The sequence below is a fragment of the Fusarium vanettenii genome (genome assembly GCF_000151355.1).
Source record: "Fusarium vanettenii 77-13-4 chromosome 4 genomic scaffold NECHAsca_3_chr4_2_0, whole genome shotgun sequence".
Taxonomy (NCBI): Eukaryota; Fungi; Ascomycota; class Sordariomycetes; order Hypocreales; family Nectriaceae; genus Fusarium; species Fusarium vanettenii.
In genome coordinates, this window is record NW_003315879.1 from 2,140,305 (window position 1) to 2,156,296 (window position 15,992).

At 53.7% G+C, this 15,992-nt stretch overlaps 5 protein-coding genes across 5 annotated transcripts; 2 read left to right on the plus strand and 3 right to left on the minus strand.

The window, feature by feature from the left end:
* Positions 1–1,504: 1,504 nt before the first annotated feature.
* On the minus strand, positions 1,505–4,079 carry NECHADRAFT_38822 (uncharacterized protein; the record flags this gene model as incomplete). The annotated part of the gene is made up of 3 exons (XM_003052179.1): positions 1,505–1,914; positions 1,974–2,073; positions 2,127–4,079. 3 exons carry the CDS (start codon positions 4,077–4,079, stop codon positions 1,505–1,507), a joined length of 2,463 nt encoding a protein of 820 aa, XP_003052225.1.
* Positions 4,080–7,184: 3,105 nt separating this feature from the next.
* On the minus strand, positions 7,185–9,389 carry NECHADRAFT_60266 (uncharacterized protein; the record flags this gene model as incomplete). Its single annotated transcript, XM_003052180.1, has 2 exons — positions 7,185–7,741; positions 7,794–9,389. 2 exons carry the CDS (start codon positions 9,387–9,389, stop codon positions 7,346–7,348), a joined length of 1,992 nt encoding a protein of 663 aa, XP_003052226.1. The 3' UTR covers positions 7,185–7,345.
* Positions 9,390–10,828: 1,439 nt separating this feature from the next.
* On the plus strand, positions 10,829–12,068 carry NECHADRAFT_37811 (uncharacterized protein; the record flags this gene model as incomplete). Its single annotated transcript, XM_003051731.1, has 3 exons — positions 10,829–10,921; positions 10,975–11,883; positions 11,940–12,068. 3 exons carry the CDS (start codon positions 10,829–10,831, stop codon positions 12,066–12,068), a joined length of 1,131 nt encoding a protein of 376 aa, XP_003051777.1.
* Positions 12,069–12,822: 754 nt separating this feature from the next.
* On the minus strand, positions 12,823–13,658 carry NECHADRAFT_39121 (uncharacterized protein; the record flags this gene model as incomplete). The annotated part of the gene is made up of 2 exons (XM_003052181.1): positions 12,823–13,050; positions 13,101–13,658. The coding sequence occupies 2 exons, from the start codon at positions 13,656–13,658 to the stop codon at positions 12,823–12,825; spliced, it is 786 nt and encodes a 261-aa protein (XP_003052227.1).
* A 651-nt stretch (positions 13,659–14,309) lies between these two features.
* Positions 14,310–15,815, plus strand: NECHADRAFT_92807 (uncharacterized protein; the record flags this gene model as incomplete). The annotated part of the gene is made up of 7 exons (XM_003051732.1): positions 14,310–14,352; positions 14,405–14,592; positions 14,651–14,761; positions 14,815–15,085; positions 15,141–15,658; positions 15,695–15,701; positions 15,757–15,815. The coding sequence occupies 7 exons, from the start codon at positions 14,310–14,312 to the stop codon at positions 15,813–15,815; spliced, it is 1,197 nt and encodes a 398-aa protein (XP_003051778.1).
* Positions 15,816–15,992: the final 177 nt, after the last annotated feature.

Consider the following 15,992-nt stretch of genomic DNA (forward strand, 5'->3'; position numbering starts at 1 on the left):
AAAAAAAGCCAAGGCGAAATTCTACTGACATCGGCTGCTCGGGATTCGGTTATTCAACTGTCTGAATCCTCATCCATAGCCTGATCTTGAAAGCCACGTTGCTGACCTTGACAACCCAACTCAACACAACACGCCTCACTTTCAACCCAGCAACAGCCTCCATTCTCTGGCTTCTCTTCACTTCAGGTACTTCAGCTTTATTGATGACAGACACCCTTTCTCATTTCATCTCCATATCCTCTCTCACTTTCACACTCCGACTCCCACCCCATTGGCCAACTTGATGACACCTCTCCCCATCTCACGAACCCCTTGCTCGGCCACGCCCAATCACCGCCCCGCACAGCCTCGTCGGAGGATCTGCTAGTCTCCATGCTGAAACAAGCCCTACCATTTACCCCCTACCCGTACATATGCAAGCAAGTTGTCCTTACAGAACGCGAGCGAGAGCCCAAGAGCTGGCAGCCCGGGCAGGGTGGGTGTAAGTCAGGGGCTACACGTTGAAACGTACACACACGCACTCACCACTGGACTCTCTTTCTTATTCGGCATCCATACAGCGTAACCTACGTACTATACCGACATATCACGAGCTGACCCCGGCCACGCCTCGGCTTTGGTTCTTGGCCCTGTTTCATATTCCCATCCAGTGGTCCCCAAACAGAGCAGTCCATAAAGGTAACTCATCGTCTTTGTCCCGGGCGGCCCGTGACCCCGCGTCTACTTCATGTCGAATCACTGAGATGGCCATCAAGAGCCTCTGTGGGATTCGATACATTGCCTATGCTTGGCTGTCTTGCCTGAGGCCGTGGCCCTTCCTTTGCCCTGTTACACGACGCGCCTTTGTCCTCTCAACTTGAGCATGCAATTGGTTACCATGGAGGTATGCCAACCCAGCCTCCGTATTCGAAGCGCTGCGTAACTACTATGTAGTAGGGAACCGCTTATTTCCTGTCACGATGCTTCCCAAACCGATCGAGCTGAAACAGATCAACAACTTCAAGGCAGTTCAGTAGAATCCATGCAAACATCTCAGTTCTTTATTTCCTCTATATTGTCTTTCATTACTGGCTTCAGAATGATTCTCTTGCGCGTGACAGTTCCCGCTTGCACTCGAAATCTTGCTTTGCTTTCATGCGGCAGACCGTCTCCCTCTGCCCAACCCCTTCAAAAGCTTCAAGGGCCCCCTATATGTGACCCGACTCCTAGTACTCTGGGTATTTGTCCTAGCTTTCATCGCATTTCATCATCATCGATAGTACGTGGTTCGGCACCTTGAGCAAGGCAGCTGGGTACTGTAGGTAGGTAGGTAGAGGGATGTCTACACTTGGGACATCCTCCTGCCCAGAAGAAGATGCTAAAGAACTTTCGCCCGTAACGCCAAAAACAATCATCTGGGGGGAATATATGTGTCACCTTGCTTCCAAACCACATTCAAAATGCCGTGTCGCAAAAAGAGTCCTTACTCTTCAATATCGTCAAACCCTCACTTGCTGCTCGTCCCTTACTTGGCGTGCTTCTTGAACGCCAACAAGTCCGCCAAGCTGGCTAGGGGGCAACCGTGTCGCAAAAAGTCGTGGGCCAGCAGCTCATCCGCCGAGGCGCGGCTCTTGACGTCCACACACAGGCAGACAGACAAGAACGCCTTGAGCTCCTTGCTCAGCTTCTCAGGCTTCTTGAGTCGGGGAGTTCCGTTGGTAGCGATGAGATACAGCGCCTTGAGGGGTTCCTCGTTGAGGTAAGGCGGCTCCGACTCGATCATTTCAATCGCCATGATACCAAGAGACCAGATGTCCACCTTGGGACCATACTCCTTTTGTTTGACAACCTCTGGGGCCATCCAGTAAGGAGTTCCCACCATAGTGGCTCGCTTCGACTTCGTCTCTGTGAGCTTGGCGCAGAAGCCAAAATCAGCTAGGGGCGTGTTAGCAGTGGTTACATTAGATGACACCCATCTTTGTTTGGCAACTTACTAATCTTGACATTTCCGCGCGCGTCCAACAGAACGTTGTCACTCTTGATATCACGGTGGATAATGTTTTGTGAGTGCAGGTGCTGCAATCCGCGGCAAGTCTAAGGTATCTGTCAGAATTGTGGCTCAAGGTCAAGAATGCCAATGAACTTACTTCGTGGCAGATGGTCGAGATCTGCTCTTCAGAGATCGACGGGTTGTTGTCAATCACATCAGTCAAGGCACCACCCTCCATGTACTCCATAACAACCCAGAGCTCCGAGTTGTTGTTGCGCAGGAAGGCATCCAGGAAGTTGACAATGTTACGGTGACGGCTGTCCTTCATAACCATGATCTCGTTCACAATAAGCTCCTTGCGTGGTTGATGAGCGAGATCCATTTGCTTAATGGCCACCTGAGCCCGGGGTCCCTGCGCGCGCAGCATGTCACGGGCAATACCCACGGCGGTTTCCTTGATCTTGGCCACATAGACCGAGCCGGAAGCACCCTGTCCGATCTTCTTTTGCTTAGAATAGGAAATGTTAGGGTCATCCTTGGAAACGGCTTCCTTGAGCTTGGCCATGACTTCACTCTCGGACATGGTCGACATGCGAACATCCTGCTTGCGTTCAGATGGCGAGGGCTTGGCCGTAAGCGCTGCCTCGGCGGCCTTGACGCCATCAGATTGCTGCTGTTGCTGACTGGGCTTGGGCGCGACATTGAGAGGCTTGACGGGGGCAGGCAGTCGCGAGGGCTGCTGCTGCTGTTGCTGCCGGGGCTGCGATGCTTGGTTGCCATTGGCATAGCGAGGAGCATTTGCGTGGCCTGTAGCACCGTCGTTGCGAGGAACTCGCTGCGCTTGGGTGGGGTCACGAAGAGCGCTGGAGCTGTTCTGCGAAGCCAAAGGAGGCCGCGAGGAACCAGTCGGGGCAGGAGGGGCAGGTCGCTGGGCTCTGAGGTTGCTTTGTTGAGTGGGCGCCTTTGGTGCCGAGGGGGCGGCTCGTGATGGATTGTAACGGTCGGGCTGGGGAGAAGGCGATCCGCCGTACCCGCCAATCTCCTGCTGGGCTAGAGGTACCTTAGTTTTGGGGAGAGAAGCATTGTACGCTTCCAGTTCGCGTCGGTTCTGCTCCTCGATCTCACGCTCGCGTTGTCTCTGAGCTTCCAACTGCTTCTTACGTTGCTCCTCTCTCAAGGCTTCCTGTGACACATAGTTAGGGGCCATGGCCTGCATCTGCTGGCGCTGCTGCTGTTGCTCCGATGGCGAGGGGCGCTCGTCAGGTCGAGCAGGACGCTCGGGGCGCTCAGGACGTCGAGGGGGGGTCGAGCCAGACTGAGGAGGAGTATAGCCGGGGCGTTGAGAGGCAGGAGGCGGCGCGGGACGAGGAGGGGCGACTGAAGCACCGCTGCCATATCCAAGTTGCTTGTTCCCTTGGCTTTGCGCAGGGGGAGTAGGGGTCAGACTGGAATACTGGTTAGGGTTCTCAGCCCGCTTGGCCAGATCGGTATAGAAGTCAAGGACTTCAAAGACGGCCTGGGGGTTACGCTCGTAATCCTCCTTGGTGATGGCAGACGAGTTAAGGAGCTTAGACCACTCAGGGGGGAGTCCGACAAACTCGCCAGTCTTGGGATCGAAACCAACATGGACGGCATGGGAGAAATTGGTCGGGTTACTAACGCCGCCCATTCCAGGGCAGGCGCCGTAGATGAAATCAATCCACTCGTAGAGGTCATCGTCGCTCTTCACCTTGATCTGAAGAGTCTTGGTCTGTCCATCGTCATCACCAGGGCTATTGGACGAGCCGTCGGGCTTCCGCTTGATCTCAAAGATGGTGCCGGCCGCCTCAACTCGTCCAACATTGACAACGTCCCTTAGGAATAGCGTGTACGAGACCTTGCCACCTTCTGTCTTGTGGAAATCGAGCGACTCCTTACGGAGGATAAGATATTTTTGCTTCCAAGGCTGGATGAAGTTCTTGCTCTCCTTGACTGAGGCCCATCCCTCCTTCTTAATTGCAACCCCTCCCAGACCATCGGTGTTGTTGGACTGCTGGCGAGCGATCGGGAGCGAGATGGTGGAACCGGTATATGTGGAGGTTGCGGTGCTGCGAATGGGAGAAATAGCCATGTTGGCCATGCTTCCTGGGAGATTGGCATTGGGCGTTAGATTCAACCTCGGGGCGGTGGGAGGTCGAGGAGCTGGGCCCGGGTTCATGAACTGCCCTGACGTGTACATACTGTGGAAGGGTCAGTTATCGATCGTCAATGTGATTCCCATCTCTCGCTTCATCGCTTCTGCTGACACCCGCTCGGACACGGCTTGCTTCCCAGTTTGAACCCCTGAAGGGCATGGCAGCCATTCGCCCAAAAGTGGCAAAATCTGACGACCGCGGACCTTTCGTGGCTTCCACGGTCCCCCAAGATTTGAAACTAGGAAGCGCGAGGATTGCGTGGAGGTATCAAGAGGCGCGGCCCCTCACCCCGCCTCGGCACCGTGGCACGCGCTGCCTCATCCAAGCCCGGGGGTTACAGTGTTGCAGACGTACCTGTTTTGAGCCATCTTGGATTATCTGAGCTGCAAAATGCACAACAAATCTGGCAAGGAAAAAATGAAACCGAGACTGGCTGTCGATAATGCGCAAGCACTCGAACACCGAGCGCTATGTCTTGTTGGTTCTTCGGCTGCAGTGGCGGTGGGCGGTTCGCGGTTCTAAGAGGTGGTCGACCGGCCCAGGAGTACTGAAACGGGCTCTGAGCGGTCGGGAGTACACCTCGTGGAAAGGCAACCGTGCTAGGATTAGTAAGACGATTCGCTCTCGGGCGCAACGAGGAAGGCTTCTCAGCGACGAAATATAGAGATCATGTAGTCGCGAGTCCGTTCGGAGCGGCGGTCAGAATCAGGATCGCTCGTGGGCGACGAGCACGGGGGAGACTTGGGGTGGAGGTGAGAGGCGTTGGTCCCAACGGCGGACTGGAGACGGGAGGGCGGCAAGCTGCGCAGTTGTACCGTACCGGCGCACGCAAAAGCTTCTCAGTTGCCTGAGATGCAGTGAGACGTACAGTTTGCAGCGCGGGATCAGGATAAAGAAAACATCCAGAAGCCGCAAAGAAGACGAGCGGGGGAGGGAGGTTGAAGGGGGAAGAAGGGTTGGGTGATAAGGTAAGGTAAGGTCGAGGGGGGTGGGCTTGGATGATGAGCGACCACAAAGAGCCAAGAAGGAGAAGGAGACGGAGGAAACGAGGGGTGGGGAAGGAGGAAGGAGCCCCCAGGTGCCAGTGCTTGCTTGCCTCCATGCTTGGGTAGAGGTACCCAGGCTCTTACTCTTAGTCCCTCACTAGGTGTCAGGCAGGTGTCGACGGGCGGCCAGCTGGGCTGTTTCCATGTGCCATTAGGCCCGGTCAGCGGCTTCCCGGGTCGCTAACGCCTGTCTTTCAGGTAAGGCACCTAAGATTATAGTGGAGTTACCCCCCCATCGGTGCGCTAGGATTGAATGCAAGGATATGGATGGAGGTAAGGTAGACGATGGAGGGGCTCCCGTCTCCTTTGAAGACGGGGACTTGACTCGACACAGTAACAGAAGCAGCGATGGCAATAATCGCTTCTGCAATTCATTAAGCTGCAACGATATATGCAAGGCACGGAAGCAAACGCTCCATGAACGTTGCTACGTGCTTCTTTCATGACAAAATGATGCCCCGCTTCCCTGATGAGTGTGGAGTCATGGATGTCAGTCAAGCCTTCCAACCTGGGGGAGTGGAAGGCAGGTACGCAAAGGTCTGAGCTGCTCCTCATCACTCAACCTGGACCTCCTTAAAGACATCTACAGAACCTCAACCTTTCTTCCCATCTTCTTGGGCCAAGTTGGATTCGCATTTCAGATCATCAAACACCAGCCCACCTTTGTCGCCCCCGAAACGCCTCTTGCTGTTACGATTCAAGCATCTGCTAGGCCCAAAAGGCTTTCAGAGCCTCGTGTGCTAAGATCGTCCAGCGGTCCAGCCCGGCTGCGCTCTGAGGCGCCCAGCTAGTTACACCATGTCGTCCACCACCATTCCTCGACCCGTCTCGATCCCTGAGACTCTCCGTCTTTGCGAGACCTAGGAATTGATTACCCTTGGATTCCCGTCCAAGGATGCATCCTCTTCCACCAGGCGTGGTACTAATTCCGGGTCGTAGAAGCCGGCACAGAGTTCCATGGATACGCTGTGGGTTCTTCCATATAACATCAGCAACTATCAACACGTCCATGCTATGGATGCCGTGTACGTACAATACGTATCATAGCGCCGGTTCCCGACCGAGGATCGAGGCTGATGCGCCGAAACTGCCACTGACTGCCACGAGACCCAAAGACAGAGTTCCAGCTACGCATGGCGAAACATCGTCGCCGCAGCCCGCCCACGAGAAAACGGCATGACGCGACAGTGAGGACCGACTAGACCTATCCATACTAGACAACCTGGCGCCAAGGCTCGCTCTTAGTCCCCTTTGAAGCGTGCTAGGATCGGCGCCGAAGACGGTGACGGCCACGTTGCGATTGGCTCTCTCAACATGGCAGCGAATCCCATTTACACCAAGGCACTCCGTAATAACTAGCTAATGAACAAGATTGGACTTTCCCGCGGCAGAGACCCCTTCCCGCGAGGCCCTGCTCGGCTCGCCAGGTGGCCGACGGGGATATCAACTCTTCCCAACCACCAAAGCCCACTATTGCAACCCAATCTCAATCTCAGGTATCTCGCACGTTGCTGGGCCATGACCCGGCTCCTTTTGCCTGCCAATTCTGATAGAGAAGGGAGAGGTCTCAGCCAATGTCCACCAAGAAAGATGCCAAACCGATCAGAACCCGAGACAGATGTGCACATCATCAACGTCGTTGGTTGCTGGTGCTCGTGGCTTACTCTGACCCTCTCATGGTATGGATTTCCTCCCTCCCTGACTTGGCCCCGGCCAACCCCTGGCCCTCCCGCTCGCTGGTTGTTGTTTTTGCGTCTCTGCTGCATGCATGGGCCGCAGATCCCGGAATCCTTGACACTCATGAAGGCCTGGATCCCTGCCTACCGGATTTCAGGAGAATCTGGCCAAGTACTACGTCCCCGGTAGCATCAAGAGCCGACGACGGAGCATGTGTCAGACACAGATTGCAGTCAGCATACTATGTACCATGAGTGGCGGATAACATTTCATACCTTCGGAGAAACAATCATGACGCCGAGTAAACAAGACAGTCTCTTTTGACTACCAGACAGGCCTTTTTATGTAGTGTCTAGGTACATTACACCTGACAGATCCCAACTCCTGGCTTGGCCACCGTCTTTTGGCCAAGACAGCCACGCCGGTATGATATCTATATTTTACATTTCTCTCTATGCCAGCTCTATGCCAGCTCTACTTTATCGAGCAGCAACCTCCACCTCCTGACCCTCAAACTTGGGGAGCTCCGACTCAATCTGAGACCAGCTCTTTTCGCCCTCAACGAGCGACCTGATGGCGTCGATAATCTTCTCCTGGTCAGCTCTGACCTGGCTGGTGCTGTCACGATCTCGGAGAGTGACGGTGCCGTCCTGCACGGTTTGGAAGTCGATGGTGATGCCCAGAGGAGTACCGAGCTCGTCGTTTCGGCTGTAGCGCTTGCCAATACTGGCAGAAGAGTCGTCGACACGGCTCGAGATACCAGCGGTGCGCAGACGCTGAGAAAGCTGCTTGAGGAGCGGCTTGAACTGGGGGTTGGAGGAGAGAGGAACCAGCAGCACCTTGGTAGGGGCCACGGTGGGAGGGAAGGACAGGACCTTGTAGCTGTTAGCAACTTTACGAATCATCAACTATGTGAGGGCTGCTTACACCACGGGCTTCGTCACCGCCATCGCTGGCGCGGGTCCAGAAGCTGTGCTCCATCAGGGAGTAGAGGATACGGCCAATACCAAATGAGGGCTCAATGACGTTGGGGACGAACTCGCGGGTGTTCTCGACCCTCTTGCGGAACTCGATAGCGATCGACTCCTTGCCAATCTTAGCCTTGCCGTCGCCGACACCGGCAACCTCGATAGAGATGCTGCCAGTCTCGCTCAGTTCCTTGGCAAGTTGCTCGCGCTGCTCCTGGGAGGTGGCGTTAAGAGCTGCCTCGACAGTCTTGGCATCCTTCTTGAAGAGAGGGCCAAACTTCTTCTTCTCAATCTCGATCTGCCACTCCTCAATGACGAGGGGCTCCTCGCGTCGCTCGCGCACCACCAAGGGGGCACCAGTCTTCTTGGCGTGGACGCTCAAGTCATAAGCACTTCGGTCGGCGCAGCCAACACACTCGATCCAGCCAGAGGTGGTGAACAGCTCACAGTCCCAACAATCACAGGCGTAGTGGGCCATCTCGTTGGCCATGTGCTGACGGAAACGCATCTTGCTCAGATCGACACCAATCTTCTGCATGAAAAGGTGAATGCGGGCGAGGAAGTAGCCCAGAGTCTCGTTGTCAACCAGACCATCCTTGACAGCCTGGCCAACCTTGACGGTCTTGGTCTCAGTCTTGCCAGACAGCTGAGTGTCGCGGTCGAGGAGGACAAGCTCAATGTCCTCAACCTCGTGGAAGCGGCTATGCTTCTTACCACCCTGGGGATCGACAAAGTGCTCGATCTCAGCCATGAGGAACTCACGGACTCGCAGTAGACCGGCTCGAGGAGAGATCTCGTTTCGGTAAGACTTGCCGATAGAGGCGGAGGCGAAAGGCATCTGGGACTGGTTGAACTCGAGGAGCTTGGCAAAGTTGAGGAACTGGCCCTGGGCTGTCTCGGGTCGAAGATAGCCGGGGTAGTTGCTGCTGGGACCAATCGTGGTCTGGAACATGAGGTTGAAGGAGACGGGCTCCGAGGGCTGGAGGCCGGTAGCGGGATTCTTGAGGTCGTACTTCTTGATAAGCTCGCCAAGCTCAGGGCCACCATAGTTGTCGATTCTGGCCAGGACCTCCTGATACTCCTGGACGACGGCATCGTCGAGCTTGACAGCCTCCGTCTTGGCCTTCTTCTTCTTCTTCTTGGGGTCCTCCTCCTTGTCCTCCACCTTCTGGCCACGGGCCTCCTTGTCGCCGTTCAGTCGAGCCTCGAGAATAGCCTCGACAAAGTGGTCGGCTCGGAGAATCTCGCCGTTCTTGGGGTCCTTGCACATCCAATCGGCGAACTTGTCGACGTGACCACTGGTCTTGAGGACCTCGTGAGGGGTCAAGACAGTGCAGTCAACCTCGAGCATATCCTCCTCGAGGATGAAGTGCTTGCGCCAGGCGTCGATGACGTTGGCCTGAAGGGAGCAGCCAGGAGGGCCATAGTCGTATAGACCACCAACGCCGCCGTAGATCTCGAAGGAGGGGGTATAGAACATGCGACGTCGGAGAATGGACTCGAGGACGGCCTTGTCAAGGGGCTGGCCCTTGAGGGTAGTAGCGGTGGAGGTCATGGTGACTGGTTTGCGCTTCTGCGACTTTTGAATCTGAAAAGCGTTGAGGGGTCGTGAGGTCGCAAAGGTGCGGCGGGGAGCGACGGTGCGGGGTGGTGGTCTTGCGCAGGCCGCGAAACGGAACCTGGGACCAAAGCTTGAGTAACTGAGCTGCCTCGTCAAGGGCGGCGCTGCAGAAAAGGATGTTGTCGAGGGTGAGGTTGGAGAGAGCGAGAAGAGACGAATTGGCTTCATCCACTCGAAGTTTACAAAGTCGTAAGAGGATAGAGGAGGGAGGCGTGAGTCACAAGCTCAAGCCGCACTGGTTCCCCTGGGGTCCTCTTTTTGTCTAGGTAAGTGCTACAGGTAGGCAAGTCAGTCACTGACTCTTGGGCCCGACTGTTTGGGGAGGGATGGACAGCGGTGGACGTCGGTGGACGGTGGGGGAAGCAAGGAGGCGTTGTGTGAGTTTCTCTGGGGGGTGCCGAGCGCTGATTCGGTGATTTCGGTGGTTTGAAGCCCTACGGTGTAGATTTTGCCGTTCTCTTTGCAGCTGTACAAGTGAGACCTAGACGTGACTGACTTTTTTTTGCGCCTTCCCGATTCATTGGCCTCCGACCGGAGCCACTTGCCGTTTGCAAAGCTTGTTCCTGATGGCCTTGACATTAGTCATTGTCAGCGAGATATTGCCAAGCAACGCAAATTTCTCGGAAGCAGACTACCCAATGAATGACAAGAGGAGACAAGATGACTGTGATACAGCAAATCCATATAACACTGGTTGATGAGGCAAAAATGTCACCAAAAAAAGAAACCCAATGCGAGACTCGAACTCGCAACCTTTCGATCACCTCAGACAACCATCCTTGTGGAGGAGTCAAGATAGACTGGGAATTGTTAGTTTGAGTGAGCATATCTGAAGTAACCGAAGAAAACATACAGTCGAATGCGCTAACCATTGCGCCAATTGGGCTGAGGCGTTTGTCGCTGGTTGGCGGCTCTCAACTTTGAGTCCTATACCCCAGCTACAGTGGGAGCTAACAGCCTGCTAAAACAAGAGATTATCAGCTTAGCATGCTCTGAGGACAATCAAGAAGGCATTGTAAGAATAATAAGAGAGATATCTAAAATTTATATTTTATTAACATAATCTTTAAAAAAACATTTAGTATAATTATATTAATTAACTTCTCATCCTTAGGATAAGTTAGATGATTCTTATTTTTAACCCGCATGTGGATGGTGGATGGTCAGCTGCAATTGGCCCAAGCTTCCCCACAATCCGTTGCTTCGACAACGCTCTGTTGTTAAACTAGGCCTGCAGGTGACGGCCCGGGTTCATAAAAAGACAGTCCATGTCCGGTGATCGAGCTTCACACTCTAATCGCGTCGATCCATCTTTTGCTGTTCCCTCTCACTCCGTTACTAACCCCCAGACAGCTCAGCTTCCCTTGTTCGCCATGGCTGCCCGTACTCTTGAGGCGACTTTTGAGCGCATGACGGTCAATGATGAGAATGACGGTGAAAGCTCCAAGTCGTATTCCAAGTCCAAGGTATGTCCGAATCCTGTTGTGCTGATGTTTAGTAGCTGACATTGGATTGGCAGGCCGTGGTCACAACGACTTCATCTAGCAGCCGACCCAACCTCTTCAAGGTTGCCCTCCAGTCTCACAGCGGAAATGCCAACGCTCCCTCATCACCTCCCCGGAAGGCCCTTCCTTCCTCGTCACGGACATCAGAAGAGGCTGAAGAACAACGAGACTCGGTTGCTGCCCTCCCCGAGCCCTCTATCCCCAAGCAACTCCATCTGGGCATGTTTGAGATCGGCCGCGCCCTCGGCAAGGGCAAGTTTGGACGAGTCTATCTAGCGAGGGAGAGGGCCTCGGGTTTCATCTGCGCCCTCAAGGTCCTTTACAAGAATGAGTTGATCCAGCACCGAGTCGAGAAGCAGGTCCGAAGAGAGATCGAGATCCAAAGCAACCTGCGACACCCAAACATTCTCCAGATGTACAACTATTTCCATGATAGCAAGCGAGTCATTCTCATCCTCGAGTTTGCTGGCAAGGGCGAGCTGTACAAGCACCTTCGACGAGAGAACCGATTCCCCGAGTGGAAGGCGGCCCAGTACATTGCTCAGGTCACCTCAGCCTTGCAATACCTTCATCGCAAGCATGTCATCCACCGAGACATCAAGCCCGAGAATATCCTGCTCGGCTACCATGGCGAAATCAAGATGTCGGACTTTGGTTGGAGTGTTCATGCTCCTAACAACCGGAGAAAGACCATGTGTGGAACTCTCGATTACCTCCCCCCAGAGATGATCAAGCCCGGCACATCCGACAACTACTACAACGAAAAGGTTGACCTGTGGAGCATGGGTGTTTTGGCGTACGAGTTTCTCGTCGGCGAGGCGCCCTTTGAGGATACCCCGATCATGACGCAGCGGAGGATCGAAAGGGCTGATATGACGATTCCTAAATGGGTGAGCCCTGAGGCTACGGACCTCATCAAGAGGGTAAGCATGCTCTTCTATCTACATGTAACCCGGATAATATGCTGACCTCAATCAAGTTGCTTGTGTTGGACCCTGAGAAGCGAATCTCTCTCGAGCAGGTCATGGAGCACCCCTGGATCATCAAGCACTGTGTCAAGGGAGAGCGGGCCTCCAACCGCGAAAAGGCACAGAAATCTCTTGCCTAGACTTAGGTATGCGTTAGGGAGAAGCTTAGGATGACTCTTTGGGGTTTGATCATAATGATGTGATGAACGTCTTCACACGTTAAGATGGGACCTTGCATCTGTGCTTGTCGTTTTGCCGAGGACGGCGTCTATTGGATGGCCATCTTTTCCGATGCCTGGGAAGCATATGAGTTGTTTGAAAGCATGGGTTGGGACCTGGTTTGGGTTACTTGGAAGGGGGCGTTTTGGTGATTTAATCTTTGATCTATGGTGACCTGGGACGGAACCTGGCCGTCTGCGTTTGCTGGAGTACTGTATTGTTAGCGTTTTACTGTGGAATGTCATCATTGGTGACCATTTGACGAATCTAAAAGATATGTCAAAGTCTTATATCCCTTTACTTTAGCCAGATCCACTAAATGATGCGGCAAATATCATCTCATCTTTTAGGATGCTATGATTATACCCAGTATGCATACTCTCAAGGTAAGTCTTGATGATAGGTAATGAGAGTATCCTTAGGAAAAGGGCAGCTAGAGCAGTCCAAGCGCATACAACCGGGTTGTCTATGAGAAGATCAAGAGCAAGGTCACTAAGTAACTTGGGAGTCAAACAAGAGCACCAATGGTAAGACTCTTTGGTTGATAGGGTATCGCTGATAATATTGATGTAAAAGTAGAGAGCATATTAGACATTGTTTCGTTAGTCCCTGCCCATGTCTTTGATGTATTGTACAAGTCCTTTTTATCGTAGCAGTCGTTGGCTGATCAATCAATCACCTGTACACCTCGTCAAATGGCCGTGTGTCTGAGAAACAAGAGTCCCAGACTTGGTTGACCACCTTTGTTGCTTGGACGTCGTCTTTGCAACGGGGCCTGGCCATGACGGACTGGATGGCTCTTGTGCGCACGCAGTTCTGGAACTGCTGTGTCAACTTCCAGTTTCCTCGGGTAAAGGACTCTCGTGTCCATCTGCATTCGCCGCTGAGCATGGATGCCCGGATCTGGTGTATCGGTTAGCATTGTGGTCAAGCAGCTGCTCCATCTCACCCACCTCTGTGCAGGCGGCATGCTTCAAGTCCTTGTCGCCAGTCCAGTCCACCTTCCACCGCAGATGATCCCAAGCGTGCACCATCTCGTGCGCGAGCGTGTCCTCCAAGTGTTTTCGGTCTCGTACTTCGTTTGCGCAGAGCAAGATGCCATGGTTTGGGCTGAAGCCACCAGACTGACGATGGACCTGTCCGTCCTCCTCAAGATGGGCGGGGCACCGACGACAGACGACGTTGGAAGGGTCTAGCCGTCCATTGAGGGCCTGGATCTTCTCGGACATGAAGCGGACGACGGGGGAGTAAGTGAAGAGCCAGTCCCGGTAGTCCTCGCAGCGCTTGCAGTCACGCTCCTCGTGGACGCGGTATCGCCACTCACGGTAGTGGAATTGACCCTCGGGGGTCATCTGACCGGAGAGGATCTTGAAGTAGTTCATCCACCATGCCGTCTCTGGATCAAAGCCGGTCCGCGCAGGGTTGTTGAAGACTTCCTTGGGAGCTGCTGTAGAGGAGCTCGGCGCAGCTGCCGGGGTGCTTGAAGATGAAGCCGGAGGTTCGGATGACATGATGAGGATGGATTGGACACGGATCAATTAGGTTGATCAGCTGGATTGAACACGGACAGCCTTGTTTGGGGTCGGCAAGGCTGATGAATTACGGTCGTAATGTCTCGAATTGATCTCTCTTTACCTTCCAGCAACGCCCTAGCATGATGGAAATTCTGCCGCCGGAAAACCGTCGGTGGCACGCCGAGGGCGGTGAGCCTCATGAGGGAAACTGATTGGACCAATTCTCCGAACTCCCTCGACCCATTTTTCCGACATCGGGTCTGGGGATTCATGGGCTTGTCGAGCACAGTCCAATCAACTCGACCACCCACCAACGTTTGCCCAGGATTCTCCCAAGTTGCGCCCAACTCATGACAGAGAGACACCTGCGGTTCCACATCCAAAGCGACAAGGGCGTGCCAAAATGACGAGTGAAATCACTGCTCAATGTAAGCCTTTTTCTTGTCTTCCTTCTTCTTGCTTCATTCATCTTCTTCCTGTCTATCTCGCGGGTAGTGTCCGGCTGAGGCTTCTATTACAATACTTGTGGTATATATACACGCCAGGACATTCCCATGTGAAAACACCAAGCACCGCACCAATCCCTGAAATTCACAAGGCCAAGACGAAAGAGGCATTAACTGACCTCTTCTCCTTTTATTTGCAGCCATGAGAGGAAACGGAAAGTCCCTCACCATCGTCATCAAGCTTGGTACGTCGAGAAGGAAGCTTTGAGTCATCCCCCACTAACACTGGTTCTCTAGGAACAAGCTCAATTGTCGACGAAAAGACTCATGAGCCGCTTCTCCCAATCTTGACGTTGATTGTCGACACGGCCGTCAAGCTTCGCAAAGATGGCCACCGGGTCGTCATTGTTTCGTCGGGCGCCATCGGCGTTGGTCTCCGACGCATGGATGTCGAGAAGCGCCCCAAGCATCTCGCACAGCTGCAGGTGGGATCACTGTTGCACAACTTTTGAGTGTGAAAACTGAAGTGCTAACCCGGTAAAGGCCCTCGCAGCCATTGGCCAATGTCGTTTGATGAGTCTCTGGGATAGCCTGTTCACCCACCTGAGACAGCCAATTGCCCAGATCCTGCTCACAAGGAACGATATTGCAGATGTAGGTTCATTTTACTTGAGATCCATTCTACAAACTAATGAATTATGCTCTAGCGAACAAGATACTTTAATGCTCAAAACACCTTCAATGCCCTTCTTGAACAAGGAGTGATCCCAATTGTCAACGAAAACGACACCTTGGCCGTCTCAGAAATCAAGTTTGGCGACAATGATACCCTCTCTGCCATCACCGCTGCCATGATTCACGCCGACATGCTATTCTTGATGACGGATGTCGACTGTCTCTATGACAAGAATCCGCGAACAAACCCAGACGCCAAGCCGATCGAGGTGGTCGAAGACATCTCAGCTCTTCAGGCCGATGGTACGTATTCATTCTCATGAATTTGTTACATATAAAGCTGACCAAGATCAATCAGTATCGAGTGCCGGCTCAGCCCTAGGCACAGGTGGAATGAGCACCAAAATCATTGCCGCCAGATTGGGAACCTCGGCTGGTGTCACAACCATCATCACCCGATCCTCAAACCCAGGAAATGTACTGAATATTGTCCGATATCTTCAACCACAGCAAAAAGGACACTCGTCTCCAAGCGCCGACGAAGGAACCAGTCACTTGACACGCTCAGCTTCGGCCCTATCCCTCTCCTCTTCAGCGGATCTCACCAGCCCTCCCCTGCATACTCGATTCGTACCAGCGGATGATCCCATCCGAGATCGCCATTTCTGGCTACTCCACACTCCATATCCCCACGGAACCCTCTATATCGACTCGGGAGCCTACAAGGCACTCCTCGGCAAGGCCGGCCTGCTTCCTGTTGGTGTTGTTGACGTGGAAGGCAACTTTGCTCAGCAAGAGGTTGTGCGGCTCGTGGTGGTCAAGCGTCGGACTACCCTTGGCCCTGACGGCAAGCTCTGGGATGGCATCCCAGAAGAGGTTGGAAGAGCCCTGGTGAACTATGCCGCCGCCGAGATCGGACGTATCAAGGGGCATCAGAGCGTCGAGATTCAAAAGATCCTGGGTTACGCTGACAGCGAGTATGTCGCCCACCGGCAACATGTTGGCTTCTTTAGAAGAGACAGCAGACCCGTGAGCCCATCTCGAGAAATCAACCGGGCTGTGATGGAGTAGGAACCATGTTGGAATGTCAAAAAACGGTGCAAGCGAATAGATTTGAGCATATAGAGCGCTTTCTGATGATATCTAGCCGTCTATGTAATCAATCACCCGAGCATTGATGTGCTCGGTGCAAATTTTCCCCCCACAACGC